Source organism: Azolla caroliniana, unplaced genomic scaffold (assembly GCF_043228905.1).
Source record: "Azolla caroliniana isolate FFs.n. ecotype wild unplaced genomic scaffold, voAzoCaro1.0.p SCAF_1, whole genome shotgun sequence".
Taxonomy (NCBI): domain Eukaryota; kingdom Viridiplantae; phylum Streptophyta; class Polypodiopsida; order Salviniales; family Salviniaceae; genus Azolla; species Azolla caroliniana.
In genome coordinates this window covers 9,766,674-9,788,354 of record NW_028230436.1, presented here as the reverse complement: position 1 = coordinate 9,788,354, position 21,681 = coordinate 9,766,674, and the positions used below count along the sequence as shown (strand labels likewise).

The following is a 21,681-nucleotide window of genomic DNA, read 5'->3' as shown; positions in this document are numbered from 1 at the left end:
TAGAAGATTGCTTGAGACACGGGACACATGTATTCCCTAATGTAAGAAGATCATCTTGTCACGTGATGTAGCAATGGACTTGATGGAAAGTTCCTATTTAACATTTCCAAATTTCAGAAAATGCTAGTATCCATGGTTGTAAACTTTGATACGCTATTCAAACAAGTGGGAAACTATCAACAGCTCCTAAATTTCAAGGAATACTAGAATGAAATTGTAGTATCCATTGTCTTATGTACACATGATTCATCAAATGTAACTATAGTCAATAAAATTAATAAAGTGGGAGCAAAATGAATGTTATGAACTGATAGGGACTGTGCAATGTTGTTGGTAAACATGAAAGAAATAAAAACATGTTTCCAAGTTTATGATGTATGAAAGTTGCCTAGATATGTTTTGTACAAAATGAAACACACCACCTAATTGCATTGCTCTTGTGATATTTCCATCACCTTAACATCTTTGAAAATGCACTCCATGAAAGCATAACATCTAAGGGATTGCAGCATTGCTCAAAATGATTTGCATGAAATGAGACATGGTTTTGTAACTACATTTATCATGCAGATTTCCATCACATTATTTTGTTTTGGAGTGCACTCCATGAAAGGATATCATCATGAAATTTAGGTCTCGACTAATAATTACCATTGTCTACAGTGTTCTGAATTGTGAGATTCTTGCAATAGAAACATTAGTTGCATGACATTCGAGTGTTTTTTTACACATTTTCTATTGAGAGACACCCATGGAGTTGTAAATCTTGAGTTTTAATGTGGGCATTAGTTGTGCAAGAAGTGCTTGGGGTCATTGCAAATCATCGAAAGCAAGTGTCTTCTATGAGCAATGGCTTCATCACATTGTGCTTTTGACGACCAATTGCATGCATGTCCACATCTTGAACAGGGCATTCTATCAATTACAGAGGATATGCCATTCATTACCTATGCATATCAGAGTGGCAGTGTTGTTGGATGCAAAAAGTTCAGAATATGAACAAAAAGTTCAGAATATTTGCATCTGACCATGCAAAGCAGTTAGTTGGACGATAATGATGAGATTTATGTGCTAATGAGAAATATGTATATGTATCATCAGCTCACATACAAGATATAATGTCGTAAAGAATGAATATCACACAAGACAGCATGGCTTAAAGCCTGATAACTTGTATACAATTACATAATCATGATGATGAGCATTTCTATGAGTAAGAAAAGACGGGAGACAAAAGTACAAATAATCATTGTTGTTGAGAAAGAGCATTTTTCTCAATGATATCAACCAAACTTAATAATGAAGCTTAATGGTATCAAATTCAATCAATTTTCATTAGTTCGTGATATTCCAATATAAGTATATTTTCATGGGAGAGGCAGGTCCCCTCCCCACTACAAAAATGAAGTGGAAGTACTAACCCCAATCCAATGCAATCTTCTATGGAAAAAATTGAAACCAGGTCCCCCAACAATTCCAGAGGAGGTTTCCTTCATTGTGGCCTAAATCATATATTTTAACCCTACATGGCAACAATGAGCCAAGAGTTACAAAAGAATCGAGCCTTTCATATGGCTATAAAATGCCCTCGAAAGCTAGCTTGCAAATCATATGTTGCTCTAATCTTTCCTGATCCCATGATTGAATATATTGCTTTGGGAAATGGCAATCTAGTCTTTTGAGTTTACAAACCCATTTTGTGATAATAAAAAACCACCCAATATATTACGAACTTTTGTTAGCTTGATAAAACCAACAAACTATAGGAGGCAAATAAGCGCAAATATCATCAATGGGAGCAAAATGATAATGGACTTATTCACCGCCATTGAAGATATTCCATTCGGTAGAGATGGATAAGCATCTGGGGGTGGTAGTACACATGCATCTCCATTAAAGTAAACCCTTTGAGGAAAAGCCCATCCTTCTGAGAAAGAAAATGTGTCTTTATCCTTCTGGAAGAGGATTTCTGATTGCACATTCCCGTCTTCACCAGCTTGCATTAGCAAATCATTGTAGTATTTGATGCCCCAAAACATGGCAGTATCATCTGACATTCAATTCAAATGCAATAAATGTTAAAACAAAATAACACAATGTGAAAGCAACATCTTTATGGGTATGATGAAAACAATTAAACGTTGTATAAGGTTGCCTATGGATTCTGGAACTAAATAGATTGACTGCCTTTTACATTGAACATAGTATATATATTAGACCACAACCTTAAGCATCATGTATATAATGTTCATTGTAAGAGGCACTCAATCTTTCTTTCTTTTTTGTTCTAGAATCTATAGACTATATAGTATGGATATGAGGAACTCCATTATTTGCACTTTGATACTTCATTTTCCAGAATCCATAATGAAGGTCTTTCTTGGAATATCACACAATCTAACAATAAACTTACTGATGCCACTGCCATAAGGGTTGAGGCTTTTGTATGTGAAGCTAAAGACTTCGGTAAGGTTGTGAAAATTGGGGTGTTGGACTACCACATTCCATTGGGAGTAGTTCCACGCATAGTTTCTGTTGCTAATGGTGAGCTTCACTCTCCAATAAGATTTGTAATTTTGCTTCACATGCCAATGGAGCCTGATGGGGCACATGTCATTTGTGCAATGAATTTGAGGTGCGGTTCGATGAGGTGTAAGTGCATTTGACCCTGAGCTAAGTACACTTTGCAATGGAGGAGCCCTATTATCATCACATCACAGACAACATCTCTCGTTAGAAATACACTACCATGGGAAGCTAGATATGTGGCATCATCAAATTCTTATCATCTCTAGAAACTTGCAGAGAAAATGAATTGTAAATCTGCTAGTTATGGAAGGATCATGTGAAAACATGATCCTTCCATAACTAGCAGGAGAATTGACATTACATAGTTGAGTTATGGGAGCAAGAGATGAAGGAGAGAGGAGAATTACTCATAACAGCTGTTGTTGTGTTGGCATCCACATGCACAAGTAGGGCATGGCACAATAGCCTCATTGTAGAAGGATGAGAAGGAGACACAACAACTTGGACCTCTTTGTGCAAGGAACTGAGAGTAGCTACAGGTAACATTCCATGTCACTGCATACATATGAAAAACAGATATTAGAAACAATTCCTTTTTGTCTGTTCTGCAGTATTAAGAGTAAAAGCATTTGCAATGCATCAAATAAAAAGCAAGGACTTACTGTAAGCCTGGGTCTTCCTCCTACCATCTGCAGATGAAAACAAGCTTGGTTTCACAACTTTGGCTTGGCCACAGGTATATCCAGGGCCAGGGGTATTGAGTGTAAAATTCCTGGGCAGTTTCACAGTGGAGTTACTACTTCCTGATTCTCCAACACTGATCTGAAAAGAGGCCACAGCTGATGCAGGGTCTTGGCCCCATGAGGCCAACACACCACCTTTACAACAGTTGGAGATTTGGTTATTATAAGATACCCCTGGCAATAGGTCCACTATGGATGGGCTCCTCAAGCATGAATGCGGAGCCGGGCCGTTGCGGAACCGGGAGCAATCCCCCTGTAGTGTGGCCTGTCCACCCACCATTGACCATATTATCTCCTTCTCTGCCCAATGCCATCCTAGTACCCATCCTGGTGCCTCAATGTGCCTGTATTGTTGGAAGTTGTATATCGTCACCACTGCCTGGACAATCATTAAATAAAACGCACCCATAAATTACCTCTTTTTTGTATGTAATAAATCAAATGTGTGTAGGCATGATGATGATCTTTAAGCAATGGTTCATGGTCATTTTTCCTGGTTTTGATCAAATCAGCCTTGTGTAAGCATGATGATGATGTTTAAGAAATGGTTCATGGTCATTTTTCCTGGTTTTGATCAAATCAGCCTTGTGAAAATCAACATAGTTTCTGCAGTTAGTTACCGTTCTGATAATAAAAAACAAATGAGGCCTTGATTTTAATACATGCGAATAGAATTCACGTATGTAATGGCGTTACTTCCCATTGTTTTCAAATGAACTCCGTGAAGATAGCAATGAATTTAATCCTCATTTTTAGAAGACCAACATGAGCAGCCCATGCACTTAACATGAAGTACGAAGTTAAACAGCAATTTCATAAAATCGGCCCCCCCATGAACTTCTGAGGCAGTGCACTGCTAGGAAGTTAAAACGCTCCTTTTGATGGGAAAAAAGCCCATTGAAATCAGCAGAACAAAGGTCGGTTACATGCATGGCATATGAAGATAATCATTCGCTATTTTCATGAATGGATATGGAGTTGATCCTGTTTTATTACCTTCAAAATGATAGAAGTGAGAGTTTTTTAAGAGGGGGAAATGTTGAATATAACTTACCACATAACCGTCTCCTGTCCATGACATGACGTCCCATTTGATTGTAATGTTTCCATTTGGGTCCAGTGGATCATAAGCATCTAAACCAAGAACAGAGAGAGAGAGAGAGAGAGGGGGGGGTGGAGGAATGATTCATTAGAGAGCAGTAGAAAGGTAGAAGGGAAAGAACAGAGAGAAAACAGATAATGGCACTTAATCATCATTAGTGTTGTAAATTATAGAATAAAGTGGAGAAAATTAATTTTGCGGGAAAGGAGAATGAGAATGTGTGTGTGTGTGTGAAAGAGAGAGAGAGAGAGAGATAGAGAGAGAGAGAGAGAGAGATTTACCAGTGGAGGGTTCATTGAGGAAGAAAAGTAGAGAGACAGTGAACACATGCTGCAGAAAACATCTGAAAGAAGCCATTATTCCTTGCTTTATTGTGTGAGAGTGGGGGAGAAATGACACTACTACTACTACTACTATTTCTACTACTCTGTTTTCAGAACTGCAACTTTGCCCCTCCCCTGTTTCTCCTCCTCCTCCAAAGCTCTGAAGACAAACACAGAGAGAGAGAGAGAGAGAGAGAGATAGACACACACACACACACACACACAGAAACAGAGACAGAAACAGGGAAATGGAGAGAGAGAGAGAGAGAGAGAGTTTAATTTTCTGTTATTTGTGTTTTTTTTGTTGGAGGGAGGGGGGGTGGGTTTTATTTATATTTTGTGGAAAGAAAAATGAGCATTGAATAAGTGACATAAAAATCAATTAAAACACAGCCCCGAGTTTCCATGCGTTTTTCAGTGTGTGTGTGTGTGTGTGTGTATGTTAGGCAGAGAGGCACAGAGAGAGAGAGAGAGAGAGAGAGAGAGAGAGAGAGAGCAGACAGACCATAGCTCTCTCTCTGTCTCTGCTGTGTCTACACATTTTTGAGCTCTGCACTGCCCTCTGCATTTTGGCGGCTTCTTGTATAATTAAAAAAAAAAAAACCTTCAATGCTTGTCAGAGATGTATTTTATTTTATTTTTTTCCATTTTCATTATTTATTTATTTTCATTTTCATATTTATTTTTAGCTCTATTATTTTATTATTTATTTTTTTATTCTCATTTTTTATCTTTATTTTTATTTTCATTTTCATTTTCATTTTCAATTTTATCTTCATCTTTATTTTTATTTTTATTTTTATTTTTATTTTTATATTTTTATCTTTATCTTTCTTTTCTTTTTCTTTTCTTAAAATATGCTTGATTTTTGTTTTTCGAAATTCCGCTCAATGTTTTTTTTCCTTTTATTCCTAATATTGTCGTTATTTATTTCTACTCATTGAATTCATTCATTTACTTTTCTGTTTTGTTTTATGCATTGGTCTGATTACGTATATTTAATTTTTGGTTCTCTTTATTTTAGCTCAGAAAACATAAAACATTAAAAACTAAGTGAATAGAACGGGGATAAATCTAATGAAGGGGAATGGAACTTAAAATTAAAAATAATTACAAAAACGGAAAAGGTTTTAAAAAAATGAAAGAGGGAGGTGTAGAATTTGGTTCAGTTATTGAAAGGGGGGGGGGGGGGTCAGTTATTATTTTAGTTACCTTTCTATTTTTTATTTATTCAATTTTTATTTGATTTTCTTTTTTATTTACATTTATATATTTTAAGACTCCTTCCTCTAATGTTTTTTTTGCTTCTATCCATTCATTCCTCCAATTGTTCTTCTTCTTGTATTTGTGTAACTATTCAATCCAATTCACACTCAAATCTTGTTGCTGCTTCTAAGAAAACCCAAGACACACCCCAATCTCACCCTCACTCACGGCACATATGCTACTCCGGACAAGAACAATCACACGCAGCAGCATTAAAAAAAAAACATATGATTTCATTGCACATAGTCCCCCATTCAACACACCATATGAAAGACCATAAGGAAAGGCTAAGAAAGGTGCACATTGAGAGTTCTAATGCACCAACATTTCTTGACTACTATTTGGTGTTGTATCCGAGAGGAGTGTTTCTCGGTTGCATGTTTGTGGGGTTGTTGATATATGGAAGAGTGAGAAAACAACAAGCATCTGCCCCAAGAGGGGGCACGTTGGGACATAAAACTTCCAAACCTATTTCAAAACAATAATAAATAATTTCACCGAAAATTTCTAAAATCAAAGCTTCTTGTAAACATATTGAAGTGTACCCCCCCCCCCCCCCCCCCCCCCACACACACACACACACACACTACGTATCTCCATGAATATGACGTCCCCAAGATAGTTTCATGTGTCCCAATGTTTCGTTGTGCTTCCTTAGCATATCCTGGGTTACAAGTAATGTTCTTGATGTGTAACCTTCCCTACTAATAGGAAAAAGGTGTTGGAACGTTAAAATTGAATGCCAATGACAAATCAATACATATAAAGCCTTCGTATTGTTGTTTCCTTTGCCTATGGAGTGTCATCTTAATAACTATACTAGGCATGCTGAAGCTTCATCCATGAGATCCATTCATTAGGTTGTTTCTCCAAGAGAGACAAAAAAAAGATGATTAGACACTCCTCTTACAAAGACGTCACAAGTAATAAATTTGTTATTGGTTAACATTATATCAATTCAAAGAGTTTTTTGGAAATGGATACATGTGTTTTCCGTACTAAACCCTTTCCTCTTCAACATGATGGTTTCTCTCATCAATGATCACATTTTTCTAGATATAGAGATAGCGCATCATTATTGTGACTTCCATTGACCCTTATAAGTTTGTTTTGAGTTTGTTTTACAACCTAATGTCTCAAAAGCCTTTCTACTTCGATCAAAGTTTTTTTATTATGAGGAGATATATTGATTGTCCTCATTTTCAAATATGGGAATAATGGATTTGTCTCAAAATTATGGAGATAAAGTAAGGTAAAGGATCTTAAGTCATTAGATACTTCTTCAACGTAATGTCGAAGCAAGTGAAAGTTAAATGCATGTAGTCTTGGCCATGTGATCCCTAGTCATAGCAAAGAGTCCTCACTTAAAGCATAATTACAACCTTGTTAGATCCTTACGATAGAAAAAAGATGCCATGGATTGATTTCACTATCATGATGCCTATTCTCTCAAATAGTTATGACATACAAATACTAAATTGTCACGAGATATGAAATCTTCTAACATGAAATCATAGTACATCTACCCAAATAAACTTGTTGAGAATCGAACTCAACTTCCCATAGGAATAGTGTTCACACTAGGCGGTGGACAACTTACTAGGACATTTCTGTAATTAGTAGAAAGGGCATTTTCCCTAAACTAGTTGGTATTTAAACCAACCTTTCATAACTTAGTCGTTGTTGGATGTAATATATAGTTTCTAATTTTAAGCTCTCTTGTTTTACTCTCTCCTTTTTTTTTATCATAATTAGCTTACCCTAGTGGTAAGTTGATAACACTACAAGCATTGTGTCTTGGGTTCAAAACCCAATTTCCTCACCTCTCTATTATATACTTCATATATATCTCTATTTCATTAGATGCCACTGTGGAATGTAGGGGTTGAACCCATGACCACCTGGTCTCCATTGGGCAACCTTACCAACTGAGCTACATCCATTTGGGCATCCCTTTTCTTTTTTTTTTACTCTCTCTGTCTCTCTTGCTTCACGTGCGCACACATACACACTCAAGCTTCCTTCCGCTACATAACGCCACCCACCTCCCTACATCTTTACATGGTATCAGAGCATGTGGTTGTTTAATCAAGCTTACTCATGAATGTTGTGTTGCACATTGACGAACAACAAAGAAGAAATCGACAATGAACACTTAGATGGGAAGCGCTCTTCCTACCAAGAAGCTTGATAGAACAAACTTCGCATCTTGGGAGTACAAGATGCATAAATACCTTGTCGGACAAGGTTACAGAAGCTACATCGAGGGAGCTCACGAAATGCAACCCAACCCAACACACACTGACTACCCAGCTTAGGAGTAGGCCGCAAGCCATGTGTTGTACTGCCTTGCATCATGCATACATGATCACATGCTCGGATATATTCGAGTGGCAAAAACGCTGAAGGAGGCGTGGGGAAACCTCAAGAAAATCTTCGTGGCCAATACGGTTGCCCATAAGCTTCAACTTCATCAAGAGTTGAACGGTATTCAATAGAGGGACGTGTCAATCGGCAATTACACCTTGAAGATCAAGGAGCTGTGCGACGCCCTCGGGTCGATCAATGTCAGCATTTACAACGACGAAATGGTGCAGATATGTCTCAGAGGCTTGGCACATCGATTGCACAATAAGAACAACCATTCTTGCGAGAGAGAATCCTCCCTCCTTCGATTTCCAGTCGATATTGTTGGTCAAGGAGAATCTTCACCAAAGGAACAACGCGATGGACAAATGCTATATTCGAATTTTGATGGAGGAAGAGGACACGATTGCGGAAGGAGAGGCCGATTTGGCAAAGGCCGACATAACTAGGAGCAATCCCGAAAACAAAATCTCTATTACCGACAGGATGTCTTGAACACGCTAGGTGGAGCGTCTGGAAGAAGGGGGAGTAATCATGCTAGACCTAGCCAACAAATCAATTCCATTCAGTGTGGATACTACGGGAAATTCGGCCACTACGAAGAAGAGTGCCGCAAGAAGAAGTGAGAGTCGGCGTCGACCAACCGACAACTTACAAATTACGCCTCGAATTCCAACTACGATGATCGTAGCGGAATGTTTATGATGAGGCACAAAGCGCATTCGATGTCGACACAAGGTGAGACAAGCACCTCAACCTTGGATAATGTATAGTTTTTTGAATCGGGAGTGTCCAATCATATGACGTCTCATGGAAATTGGTTCCGAGAATTACGAAAGCCTGATCGGCTCGGTTATGTCGAAACAAGCAATGACACGACTCATTCAATACTGCACATCGGAAACCTCCCATTCGAGAATGACGACAAACAAACCTACCTCAAAAATGTCTTGCATGTCCCAACCATCACTAAAAACCTGGTCGCGGTAGGCCATATTGTCGAACAAGGGATGCAAGTCCGGTTCAATGATGAAGGGTGCTTCATCGAAAAAGAAGGTCGCCTCATTGCTCACGGTCGTTGAGAAGGCAGAATGTTTATCCTCGAATCAAACGAGGTAAAGTTGACAATGTATGCAAAAGGTCTTAAAGTAGAAACCGACTTGAAACTATGGCACAAGCGAATTGGCCACATTAATCTCTAGAAGCTCCAGAACATGCAATCTAAAGGAGTCACCATCAGACTTCTGAACTTTACGGATAGAGAGATTACAAGCATATGCGAAGAGTGCCAGTTTGGAAAACAAAGCCGACATCCATTCCCGAAAGAGAGGAATGTGAGGAAAGGGATCCTGGATGTAGTACATTCATATGTGTGGGGACCAACCCAGATGGAAACATTCGGCAGTTGTCGATACTATGTCACATTTATCGACGACTTCTCAAGGCACACCTGGATCTACCCTATGAGACAAAAGAGCAAAGTGTTCAGACACTTCCAAAAGTTCAAAAATGAAGTCGAAAAAGGCACGGGTCGGCAGGTGCGCTACCTTTGTTAAGATGGAGGCATGGAATATTTCTCAAGCGAATTTACGGCGTATCTCATGTTAATAATTAGGTGATTAATTAAGTATGGGTTAATTAGTACCTAATTATGTGATGAAGTTAAGCGTAAGATTAAGTGATATGTGTGTGTATGTGTGTGAGAGGAGAGAGAGAGAGAGATACACTTATGAACACAAGATGGGGGATGAGTAATTATGTTAAATTAGCATTATCATCATCATCAAATACAAAAATACCATCAATGAGGTATATATAGATCTCATGTGCAAGGGTGCACATGTGTGAGGAGAATATAGGTACAACCGTGTAAGTCCTATATTAAATGACCTTGGGAGTGGAGGATCTAGAATATCCTACTTAAGTACAAGGTCCTATTTAAGTTGTTATAGTCAACACTTCTAACTAGATTCTATCTAGGTAACTACGAAGTTACATGGTTGACTAACTAACTAAACTAAGTTGAGCTTGATCTCTCAACATCTTTAAAAGGAAGGAATTCGACGAGAATTCTCATGCCGGCACACACCTCAACAAAACGGAGTAGCTGAACGAAAGAATCAGCATATAATAGAGGTTGCATGGGCAATGATGAACGAGAAGAACCTGCCGAAATCATACTGGGTAGAAGTGGCTAACACAGTCATCTACCTAATGAACCGGTGTACAACATCCGGCGTGCATGAGGTTACCCCGCACGAAAAGTTTTTTGGAAAGAGGTTGGATCTATCGCATGTTCGGATATTCGGCTCCATTGCATACGTGCACATCCCCGATGAGAAGCGACAAAAGCTCGACCCAAAATCAGAGAAATTTATCCTCATAGGATACTCACTGGAGCAAAAGGGGTACAAGTGTTATAACCCCTCTACTAGGAAGGTTCGTGTGAGTCGAGATGTCATTTTCGACGAGTCAGCATCCTAGTACGAACCAGAGACGATCTCAACTCTAATCCATTTTGACCCAAAATCAGCCGAACAAGAAATACAAGAAGCAGATCGACTCAGACACATGTACGAAGACAACCCGATTACAACAAGGCTGAGTGACCCACAAGAGCCTCCGAGTGATCACAACACATCTCGGCCAACTCCAAAGCTAGACAAGGGGAAGGCAAAAATGCCAGAATATGAAGACCTAATGGACAATGAGTCAACTCACTCCCTCGACAGTGAGTTCGAAGGCCTCGACATATGGACAAATGGAATGAATAAAGCATTAGTCTCTACGAACAAGAAGTTACATTGGTCCACCCATGAAAAGACCCTGTAAGCTAAGTCGGCTACGATGAGTACATGGTATATCAGTACGCCTTTATGATGAAGGTAGCAACGTTCCCAGAGCCGGAAACATCTTCCGAAGTCGTGAAGGACCCGCGATGGGTCGACGCGATAGATGAAGAAATGTAGGCCTTGTGCAAAAATGAGACATGGGATCTTGTTCCCCATTCACCTCATAGGAAGGCGATTGGTTGCAAATGGATTTATGAGCTCAAATACAATGTCGATGGCTCAGTAAATCGTTTCAAAGCACAACTCGTCGCAAAGGGATACGTGTAAACACACGTAGTCGATTACGAGGAGACATGTGCCCCGATGACAAAGATGACAACGACGCGGACAATTATTGCATTCGCAGTGGCGAAAGGGTGGCATCTCCACCACATGGACATAAAGAACGCCTTCCTCCAAGGATAATTAGAAGAGGAGGTCTTCATGACTCAACCCCCAGGTTTCGAATCAGAAAATCAATTGAAAACAATCTGTAGACTAAAGAAGCCACTCTACAGCCTTAAGCAAGCACCGCGTGCTTGGCATTCGAAGATCACTCAAGATCTTTATCAAATTGACTTTCGAATGTCAAAATCGGACAACGCCATGTACATCCGAAACGAGTCAAACAACCCGATTGTTATCATCTTGTACGTGGATGATCTGGTCATCAGAGGAAAGGATCTCGTCAAGATTAATAAGGTAAAATCACTCCAATATGTCATATTCGAAATGAAAGATATGCACGAGCTCCATTACTTCCTTTGTATTGAAGTAATTCGGATACCAGTCGAGATATTGATCTCTCAACGACACTACATCCTGAACTTATTGTACAAGTTCAGAATGACAGAGTGCAAACCTCAATCTACTCCTCTCGACTGAAATCTCAAGCTCAATGTCAATTTGGGCACAGCCGAGTGCAAGCCGACTCAGTATCGACAACTGATGGGCAACCTGATCTATCTAACCATCACACCCTAACCTCGACTATTTGGTTAGCCTACTTAGCCAATTTATGCAAAACCCACGAAATGATTATCTCGATTGCGCTAAGAGGATACTTCGGTATGGCAGTATGACGATGGATTACGGTATCATGTATAAGTCAAATACGCTTATTCAACTCAAAGGGTACCTAGACGCGGATTGGGCAGGCTATAAGGCCGATAGACGTTCAACCTCCAGATTCGTTTTCTCTCTCGACAGCGGAGCAATCTCCTGGAGTAGCAAGAAGCAACCGACAGTCGCACTGTCAAGTACAGAGGCCGAATACAGGGGCACGACACTCATCGCGTGCGAAGCTTTTTGGCTCAAACGCATCTTGAAGGATATGGGCATTCCCATCACGTATCGAATTCGCCTCTACTGCGACAACATGAGCAACATCTATCTCGCTCAGAACCCGGTATTCCACATGCGAACTAAACACATCGAAGTGCACTGTCACTTTATTCGTGAATGCATTCAGGTTGGTGATATCGATTTACAACATATCAGTACGAACCTCCAGGTTCTTGATAGCTTTACGAAGGCCTTAGGAGTTGACAAACTCAGGCAATTCATATCAAACCTTGGTCTCACGATTTCTACATTGCCGAGTTTAAGAGGGTGTACAGTAGCAACCGACACCGAACAATAGCCAATCACTCGATCGAAGTTGACCAGAGGGTCAAAGTTTGACGATGACAGTTAAGCTGTGCAACGAGCACGAAGCGATCATCGAAGTACTTCGAAGACCGAACCGACAGAACTTTTCGACATTCAGAAGTTGTGTTTGAAGGGGCATGTTGAGAATCCAACTCAACTTCCCATAGGAATAGTGTTCACAATAGGCGGTGGACAACTTACTAGGACATTTCTGTAATTAGTAGAAAGGGCATTTGCCCTAAACTAGTTGGTATTTAAACCAACTTTTTGTAACTTAGTCGTTCTTGGATGTAATATATAGTTTTTTATTCTAACCTTTTACTCTCTATCTGTTTGTATGTCTCTCTCTGTGTTGCTTCACGTGCACACACACACACACTCAAGCTTATTCTGCTACATAACGCCACCTACCTCTCTACATCTTTACAAAACTAATAGCAAGTGAGTGCACAAATATATAATACACATGGCGCAATCAACTAATTGACAAAGCCTACATGATAAAGGGAGAATTACCAAAACATATGCTTGTATAAAGTCATAAAAGATTATGTGGTTGATTATTTTCGAATTTGCTTGTATGCTTGGTTCAAAGTAGGTTCATAATCACAGGGAAGTTGCATTTCAATGAATAGATTTGATGACCCTATGTGAGGGTATGAAGATTAATTTTGAATAGTTACCAAATTATCTTCGCTCACTATATATTTAATTACTAATTGCCCAATAGTAAGTCAACATGCATGAATTGGTCAAATAGAAGCTCATGTTACAAATTGTGCATGTAACTACAAACTCATGTGAATGTCATTAGTACATGGCTAAATATGGTGGAATTCTGCATTTAAATTAACTACGGACTTATGTTGGAAATTTCGACAAGGAAGCAAACCTGGAACATTTTTGCCAACCAAAGCAACAGGTGAAATTATACTAAAATTGTCAAAATCATCTAATCATCAAGACAGCAAGAGGACTGTATAGAAAGAAATAAAGTAGAGTAATTGTTTGACTATATTGCCACCCAAAAGATTGCATCCATGTGAACAATTTCTATCAAGAATTTTTAGACATTAAATGCATGTGTAGATGAAGGAACAAATATGGTTAGGAATCTGATGCCATCTTGGCAAGGACTGCTTGGCCCATCGTGTAAACTGAGCCTTTGGCTACTGTAATTGTTTGTATATGTTCGATCAACCATAATCCAGACAGCTTTATCTAATCTCAATTTACACAAGGATTTGTGGGTAAGGCATATATAGAACAAAAATTTCCCCTAAATCATGACGATGGGAATCATATGTAAAATTTGTTTAAAGCTTGCAAACCTAACGTGGTAACCTTAATTAATACGAAAGAAAAGATGGATAGGATAATCATAAGGCATCAGATCTCAAGAGAAAATCTTCTATTTGTGACCACTTTGCGGTAGCTGACACAAAGTATTCTCCATTGATAATCATGTCTAGATAATCTATGTTTTACAACCTGTTCAGGTAATGGCGCTTCTCCATTTAAATGGAGAAGTTTTCATAATGAAAGAAGTGATTTCAATAATTTTAGATATTATCAGTGTCCTAATCGTCGTCCTCCACCTTAGTTGGACGGCTAATCTTTTGGGCATTATACATTTCAGCAACCTGGAAAATGCCGAAGAAGAAGACCATATTAGTAATAATAATACTGCATGATTGGCAAGCATAATGACATGACTGTTGATTTGCAACTCAAAAAGATACACAATTATATGCTGGACAAGACAGTGCAGACGGAAGAAAAAGCTCATTAATTTGACAAATGTATGATGGATTCCTTGGTTAAGATATTCTTGATGACGCTAATCTGTATTCATTTATATTCAAAAAGTAAAGTTTTAATTGTTTTGGCATTCAAAAAACATTCATAAAAAAATTTACCTGCTCAGCTGTAGTAGCTTGTTCAGGAGATTTGTCTGTCCTGAGTCGGAGCAGTCGCGGGAATCTAAGCGAAATCCCCTGATTGGAAAAAACGATAGTTAATATATAGCAAAAAGAACAGGTCACAGAATAAGAAAAAAATAACGTACAAAGAAAAAGAAAAGCAATGAATATCTCCACTAGAAGACATCAAATATCTTTTATGAGTCTAACTGAAATTATATAACCTTTGATGGGTCTACTTTCCCAACGGCTGCTCGATGAACAGGGCTGATGCTCAAATCTGCGGCCTTCACCTCCCAAACCTGTAGAAATTCCCCAATAGACAAAACAAAACAAAATTACTTATCACTTTTGAACTAAAAGAACGAGACTAAACCCATTTAAATTGAAATTGATTGAATGAGCTCATTCTCTTCACCTCGACTGGTTCAAACCATACATCAACTCCGATAGTCTCCCCATACCTGTAGTACCGCTGTATGAACAAGAAACAATAACAGAAAACAATAAAGGTTTAATATACGAGGGCATGGAGAAAAGTCTAATTCTCTCTATAATATATATTTTAAATTTTAACCTTCGGCACAGTGATCACACTAGCTCTTAGGCTGGAAGACCGTTCTTCCAACACAGCTTCGGAAAATCCAGTTCCTAAATAGATACATCGTGAAGGTTTGGACATTAGAACAATTGCATTATAAATCTGAACACATAAACAAAGGTTTATATACACACATATATATACACACATATACATATACATACATACATACATATACATACATATATCTACATATACATTATATATATATATATACATATATATTCACGTACATATCTTGAGATTTTTTAACAAAATACATGAATGAATGAAACACATTACAAAATGTAAAGTGCACAAATATGGATTAGAAACCAACCTATTTTGCACACACTTTGATACTCTTCAGCTTCTTCATCATAACAAGCAAGCAAAAATGCACCATACACACCTGCACAAAGTGTTATCTCTCCTTTTGAGATGTGAATTTGGATCAGGGCCTCCTTATTAACTACACACAAATGAAAAATACTAACAAACCTGTTCGCTTCCCTCTGCCATAGAAAGCACCAATTGGAACAAGATCGAATGAATCCCCGACACTGTTAATCATGACGAAAAGATTGCTTAGCAAAAAAACCATAATGATATGCATGCACTTTACTGCAGTTTTAACTTCATTTTTTCACTGAACCAAATGGCACTAACTCCCTACAAATGGCTAGTATTAATGATGGCGTTATATTAATCAAACATGGCAACATAGTCTTATCACATTGTTATGCAGCAATTAATTGGTTTAATTTGGTTTGGATGAAAATACCTACTTAGACAAAGAATGGCTTTAATGCAACCAGGCAAGTTAACAGCACTTTTTTCAATTCTTACTTTGACCTTTCCTTATATCTCCTCTTTATAATACTAAATAGTAGAAATCTCTTCACAAGAACAAATAAGGAAAACCTAAAACCCCAGAATTGAGCACAACTACATGCATCTATTGCATCATTTTAACAAGAAATTAATATTTGGTGAAAAGGGCCCACTTCTCCGGTCATAAATATGCAACAATCAATCAGATAATTGGACATTCAAAAGTATAAATCCATTTTTCGTATTGATCAACATTAAGGTAATGATCATAACCTGTCCATGTAGTCCTTCTTAAGCTTAAGCCAATTATTGGAGCGCTTTGATGGTTCATATGTAGCCTCCTTATCCAATGTCTTTATAATGAGACCCTCACAACTTGAGATTACCATAGCACACACATATACGAAAAAAAGCAGAAAAAAAGATCATCAGAAGCATTACAAGAAATAAAGAAAGGCAGCATAAAAGCTACCAATTTACCTGTGATTCACTGCATCTTGCAAAAAGGTTTGAATTTGCTCCAAATCATTTGAGATTATAGCTTTAGCAAAACAAAACTCTTTCGGAGTCTCCACAAAGGCTTTGTATAATTTCTATCCCACAGCTCCAAATTATTAAACAAGTTAATATAACAAACACCTCCATAAATTCATCATAAACAAAAAAGATTCACATGCAGATAGCTCTGTTTTTAAGCTCCCTCAATGCGTTCACTTTATGCCATAGTTAAGTGCAGGAAAGTTTTTTCCAGAATCTAACATGGGTTTCAAAGTAGACCACCAACGCATACCAAGGATGATAACTAATGCAGAAGCCTCTATTCATTACTGATTGGGGAAGACGTGCTTGGCAAAGAACACTGCCTCACCAAAGACTCCAAGCGAAGGAAACAATTTGCAGGATGCTTCAATTAAAATGACTAAGCAATCCATCATCAAAGATTAAACATTGTCCTCCAATGGGCACGAAGGGCACATGGCTCTCATACCTCCATCCAATTAGTCAAAGGCATCTGGTTAGAACAAGATTCATGTCCCACTCATGGTCATTGAGCCATATTTAGAGCTGAGGGCTCTAGATATAGTCCTATCAATTGCATCTATGAGCATGAACTCATACCACAATGATCTGAAGATTGTATTGCAATTCATGGGATATAACCCCTTATTAAATGGATTTTCATTGCACATTTGAATTGCTGGGTCATTTGAAACACAACACTGTGTATTTGTATTGTGGAAGATAATGATAATATAATGTCATAAACAAGCATACAAGAAGGTAACACTAGACATGCACGAATTTGAATCGTTACAAATATAGATAATTACCTCTCGACGAGCTCTCAAGGGCTCTTGCAGAAGCTCCTGTCCATTCAAGTAGAGAAGATCAAAAGCATATACACAAACATTCACTTTAATACTGTCCAATGTAACCCCTTTACGAGCCCGTGTGCTCAAAATCTAGAGAAACCACAGTGAAGCACTTAGAACAAAATTAAATCAAAAAAGTAAAGGCTCACTTTCAGGATATTGCAACAGTTATACCTGAAAGGGTAGGATTTTATCTGCTTGTTTATCATATGCCACAATCTCACAATCTAGAACAAAGGACTTCACAGAGTCCACCTTGTATCTGCAATATGAAGTTCCGAATATATTACATGACAAACAAAAGTATATGAACATACCAAAAGTCACTCATCTCCATAGTGTACCTTCCAATAGCACCTGCAACATCAGGAAACTTCCCAGTTGTACATTCTGCATTTCTACTATATATCTCTACGGAACCATCCTCCACATAATGGATCTGAAGCATAAATCCATTCATGAGTAAAAAAACATGTGAACCAAGGCAATCAAACTAAATACATAACTTAAACACTCATATACCTGTGCTCTTTCTCCATCATATTTGTACTCACAAGTGAACTCTATGTCTTGAAACTTGTCTAGAATTTCTGAAACACTTTTTGTTGCTTTTGCAAGCATCGGTCCTACTGGCACCCCTGGTGTGAAATGGCAGACTGCCCTTAAATTCTGGATACCAGACTTTAAAACCACAGGTATAATTTGGTCGAAAACAGGAAGTTCAGAATATGTCTGCTTCATTATCTGTGCTGCCTGCCCATTACATAAAACAACCAGTTCACCCCCATCCACTACATTTTAATCTAGTCAGCAACAACTTTGTAGCAAATATTTTAAAGGCATTTTTTAGCATCAGCTTTTGATGATTCAATCAGTTTGGTAAGTCCCTTTTAACATTTTTCTAAAGCTACTAGAAATTCTAAGAATTTGGATTTGTATGGAGCATATAAACAATCAAAGTTTTTTTTAGAAGTAAATAATTCATTTCTTTATATATTCCCAATTTGATGTCACATGAGAGTACAACCAAATAACTTAAAATTTTCTTGATAATAATATTAAATTTTGGTGGAATATAGCCCTATCTATTCCATTGCATTATATGCAATACCGAGATTCCCAAAATTATCTTTGACCTCAATAATCACCTTCTTGATTATATAGATGGCCAATGTACCTAACAACATTTGTTTCATAGTGCCATAAAACTTCATAATGTAATTGATAACATTTCTCTCAATGCCATAAAACGTCATAATATAATTGACAGCATATCTTTCATAATGCAATAGAATTTTAGTGGGATGTGGAAATAACTATGTGCACTAGAAACTTGAAGTTAAATAAAATCTTGAGAAAATCAGCTCTTGCTGTGCATAAAATTGAGATCATTTTACTTGAACCTCTTGCAGACATAAAAAATAAAGCCAAAGATAGCATACTTCCTCTAAGCGTCCCGGTAATTGAGCAGCAGGTACAGGTGGCTCTTCTGTCAGGACTGCTGCATGAGCCAATGCTACCAAAATAGTCTGCTCTGCAAGCCCTATTCTTAGATTTCCCTAGTAACAAAAAGATCAATCAGTTACAAAAGTTGAAGCAATAATTTCAGGTTATTTTATTATATCTAATCTGCTTTCACTAAGCTAGCGAATAACCTGTGCCAGACGGACGAGATATTGTGGCTCGCAGTCCACTGCTGCAACAAGAAGTGACTTGATTCTGTTTCGCCGGTTTTCTTGAGAGTTTTTCCCCGTTTCCTGATGTAGTGCATTCCTTTTAAAACAAAATTTTCCAATCAATGATTTGCCAATGGCAAAAAAAGTGTGGCACTTGCCTTTGCGATATCCTTGAAAGTGTTGAGAACTTTGACACAAGTCAGGGCCATAGGCTTCCTCATCAACCTCTGAGTCGTACGGCATGCTTTGGCAACAAGTCCCAAGTCTCCCAATGTCTATAATGTAAAGAATGGCACAAAGTCACAAAGAAAATAAACAAAAAAAGGAGAAAATACACAAATACAGAGGAATCATGAGACTTGTGTATGGGAGCCAATTGTTCATTGTTCAAAGCTAAACCTTGAGTTGACTTTTGACTTGGGCCTCACTCTTTCCAAAAGTTTCTGCAATAGTCTTAATGATGGCTGCATCTCCTATCCCAAGCTCAATGCCATAGTGTGCCGGGGCTACTCTATTCACTGTAAGGTAAACTATCGGAAGCAAATCTTCAGGTCTTGTCACTATGACTGTCCGGAATACATTGGTGAGGATATCTGTCATTGCAATCCTCCCTGATTCACCCGATATCACTGCAAGTGGCCTCAACAACACCAGCAAGCAATGTAATTCAGCCATAGCTTTCACCACGGTATGCATGCATATAAAAAAGAGGCCCCATAATAATAATATTATTATTATTATTACACCCAGAATTATCTTCATCAGATCTGTTCTGTGAGGATAAAGATCAAAATTTGTATGGCTAGTTCTATTAAACATGGATATCATGATAATAGAAGGCTATGAATATGAAGATAAGAGAAAGCTAGGGTTATATTGCTGTACCCAATCAATTCTGGAGCCAAGGAATTGGTTGGGTACATACTTAGCAATGTCACATACCATAGCTAGTTAGCTGCTTCTAGCATGTACCTTGCAACACATTTAACCATGTTCCTATACCATACTAGAGGCTTCTGCCTTCGCATCAATATAGCACAAAATATTGATGGAAAAACGCGTATGTGAACATTAACATCGCAAATCCAGTCCATGTTGTGAGCTTTATATTAAACCACAGTTAATTACACATATGTTAATTGAAATAAGCATGTATTGATGAGAAAACATCGGCAGCATTGAAAGAATCTAGAAAAAAATAACAATATATAATGGTAAAAATGATGGTAGGACTCACAATGGAATCTATGGAATTAACGGAGCATAAGCAGTCAACATTGTGAGTAAATTATTGAACCACACTGATGAGATATAAATGTTGATTCTTAACATATATGCAACATTAAAACATAAAAAACATATATATAAAAATCATTAACACATGATAATTATAAGGAAAAATAAGAAAGGAAGGAAAGACTCACTATCCAAGCCATGGGCAAGAAACAGGAAAGGCACATGCTCTCCACTCTTCCAGAAAACAGCGGAATGGGGCTTGAAATCAAGTTGCTTTTTAGTGAGATGTGAGACACATTCGGACACAGATACTTCTTCACAAACCTTCACAAGTGGCATATCTACGACATCCTCACTTTTAACCTTTCCAGAAACAGAGCATTCTTCTGCGCCCTGCATTTCTTGCTTCACCATACACTCCTCCTCGTTTTCTTCTTTCTTCACTTTTTCTTGCACTTTCTCATTTTGGGTCTTTCCTCTCTGTGCGGACACATGGGAAGCAGGGGGTCTTCCAGCACTAACTACAGTGGTGGTGGTGGTGGTGGTGGTGGTGGTGGTGGTATTAGAGGAGACAATACTACCACCATTGCTAGCAGGCTTATTCTTCTTTGATCTTGCGGCTTGCATGAGGAAGTCATGGACATTCTTGGGCTGTGCAGACATGGCGACAGAGGTCTTGAGGAAGGAGGAAGTGTTGGTGGTGCTGAAGAAGACGACTCTCCTCAAGTTCAAGTTCAAAGCCATCAATCCAACAACATAATATGTACATATAATTGTGGGAAGAGCATACATATCTCAGGAAATGCAGATCTCCTCTTCCCTATAAAACCTTCTCTTTTACTTGTTTTTCCTAGGGGTCGTCGCGTCGGTCTTCATCGTGTTTCATGGCCTTTCTTCGGTACTCGATCGATCCGTCCCGGTTTGGTTTGCTTCATCATGATGCTTCTGTCCATTTCTCTCGTCAACACTTTGATTGGGTTTACTTCGGCCTGGCTTCTTCTTTGATGCTTTACCTTGGTTCGGCTTCTGCTTCGAATGCTTTACCTTGGTTCTCGAATCCTGGAACTTGTGTTGGTTGATTCTTTATGGTTTGGCTCAATCATTATGAGTTTCATTTTTCCGATACACACGTCTCATCCTAGGTTGCATCAACGCGTCGTAGATGGTTCAACGTGTCACACCAACACCAACAACATGCATGAATAGGTTGAAGAGCATCTTTGTTTGCAAATGTTATCCCTCCCTTAAC

At 38.3% G+C, this 21,681-nt stretch overlaps 2 protein-coding genes across 3 annotated transcripts; both read right to left on the bottom strand.

The window, feature by feature from the left end:
• Window positions 1-1,310: 1,310 nt before the first annotated feature.
• On the bottom strand, window positions 1,311-4,790 carry LOC147868894 (COBRA-like protein 1). The gene is made up of 6 exons (XM_087324441.1): window positions 4,656-4,790; window positions 4,327-4,406; window positions 3,192-3,651; window positions 2,937-3,084; window positions 2,414-2,700; window positions 1,311-2,050 (listed from the first exon to the last, which is right to left on the bottom strand). Exons 1-6 carry the CDS (start codon window positions 4,729-4,731, stop codon window positions 1,761-1,763), a joined length of 1,341 nt encoding a protein of 446 aa, XP_087180567.1. The 5' UTR covers window positions 4,732-4,790; the 3' UTR covers window positions 1,311-1,760.
• A 9,417-nt stretch (window positions 4,791-14,207) lies between these two features.
• On the bottom strand, window positions 14,208-21,123 carry LIG1 (DNA ligase 1). Of its 2 annotated transcripts, none has more exons than XM_087324647.1 (18): window positions 20,621-21,123; window positions 19,596-19,825; window positions 19,355-19,471; window positions 19,176-19,277; window positions 18,963-19,079; window positions 18,043-18,273; window positions 17,865-17,959; window positions 17,695-17,782; window positions 17,479-17,610; window positions 16,628-16,740; window positions 16,421-16,522; window positions 15,815-15,876; window positions 15,654-15,725; window positions 15,311-15,384; window positions 15,152-15,208; window positions 14,958-15,035; window positions 14,731-14,808; window positions 14,208-14,454 (listed from the first exon to the last, which is right to left on the bottom strand). In XM_087324647.1, the coding sequence occupies exons 1-18, from the start codon at window positions 21,093-21,095 to the stop codon at window positions 14,392-14,394; spliced, it is 2,286 nt and encodes a 761-aa protein (XP_087180773.1). In that variant the 5' UTR covers window positions 21,096-21,123; the 3' UTR covers window positions 14,208-14,391. The 2 variants fall into 2 exon arrangements, with proteins under 2 accessions (XP_087180773.1, XP_087180783.1); XM_087324657.1 differs by having other exon boundaries at window positions 19,596-19,836; window positions 20,621-20,760.
• Between the last annotated feature and the right edge of the window lie 558 nt (window positions 21,124-21,681).

Coding starts and splice junctions, on each gene's coding strand:
- LOC147868894 (XM_087324441.1), bottom strand. CDS start 4,731: ATGGCTTCTTTCAGATGTTTTCTGCAGCATGTGTTCACTGTCTCTCTA. Junction 4,407..4,655: donor CCTCAATGAACCCTCCACTG/GTAAATCTCTCT, acceptor TTCTTGGTTTAG/ATGCTTATGATCCACTGGAC. Junction 2,051..2,413: donor CCCTTATGGCAGTGGCATCA/GTAAGTTTATTG, acceptor ATTGAATGTCAG/ATGATACTGCCATGTTTTGG.
- LIG1 (XM_087324647.1), bottom strand. CDS start 21,095: ATGTCTGCACAGCCCAAGAATGTCCATGACTTCCTCATGCAAGCCGCA. Junction 18,274..18,962: donor TACCGGGACGCTTAGAGGAA/GTATGCTATCTT, acceptor TGTAATGGGCAG/GCAGCACAGATAATGAAGCA. Junction 15,209..15,310: donor GTGTGATCACTGTGCCGAAG/GTTAAAATTTAA, acceptor TTGTTCATACAG/CGGTACTACAGGTATGGGGA.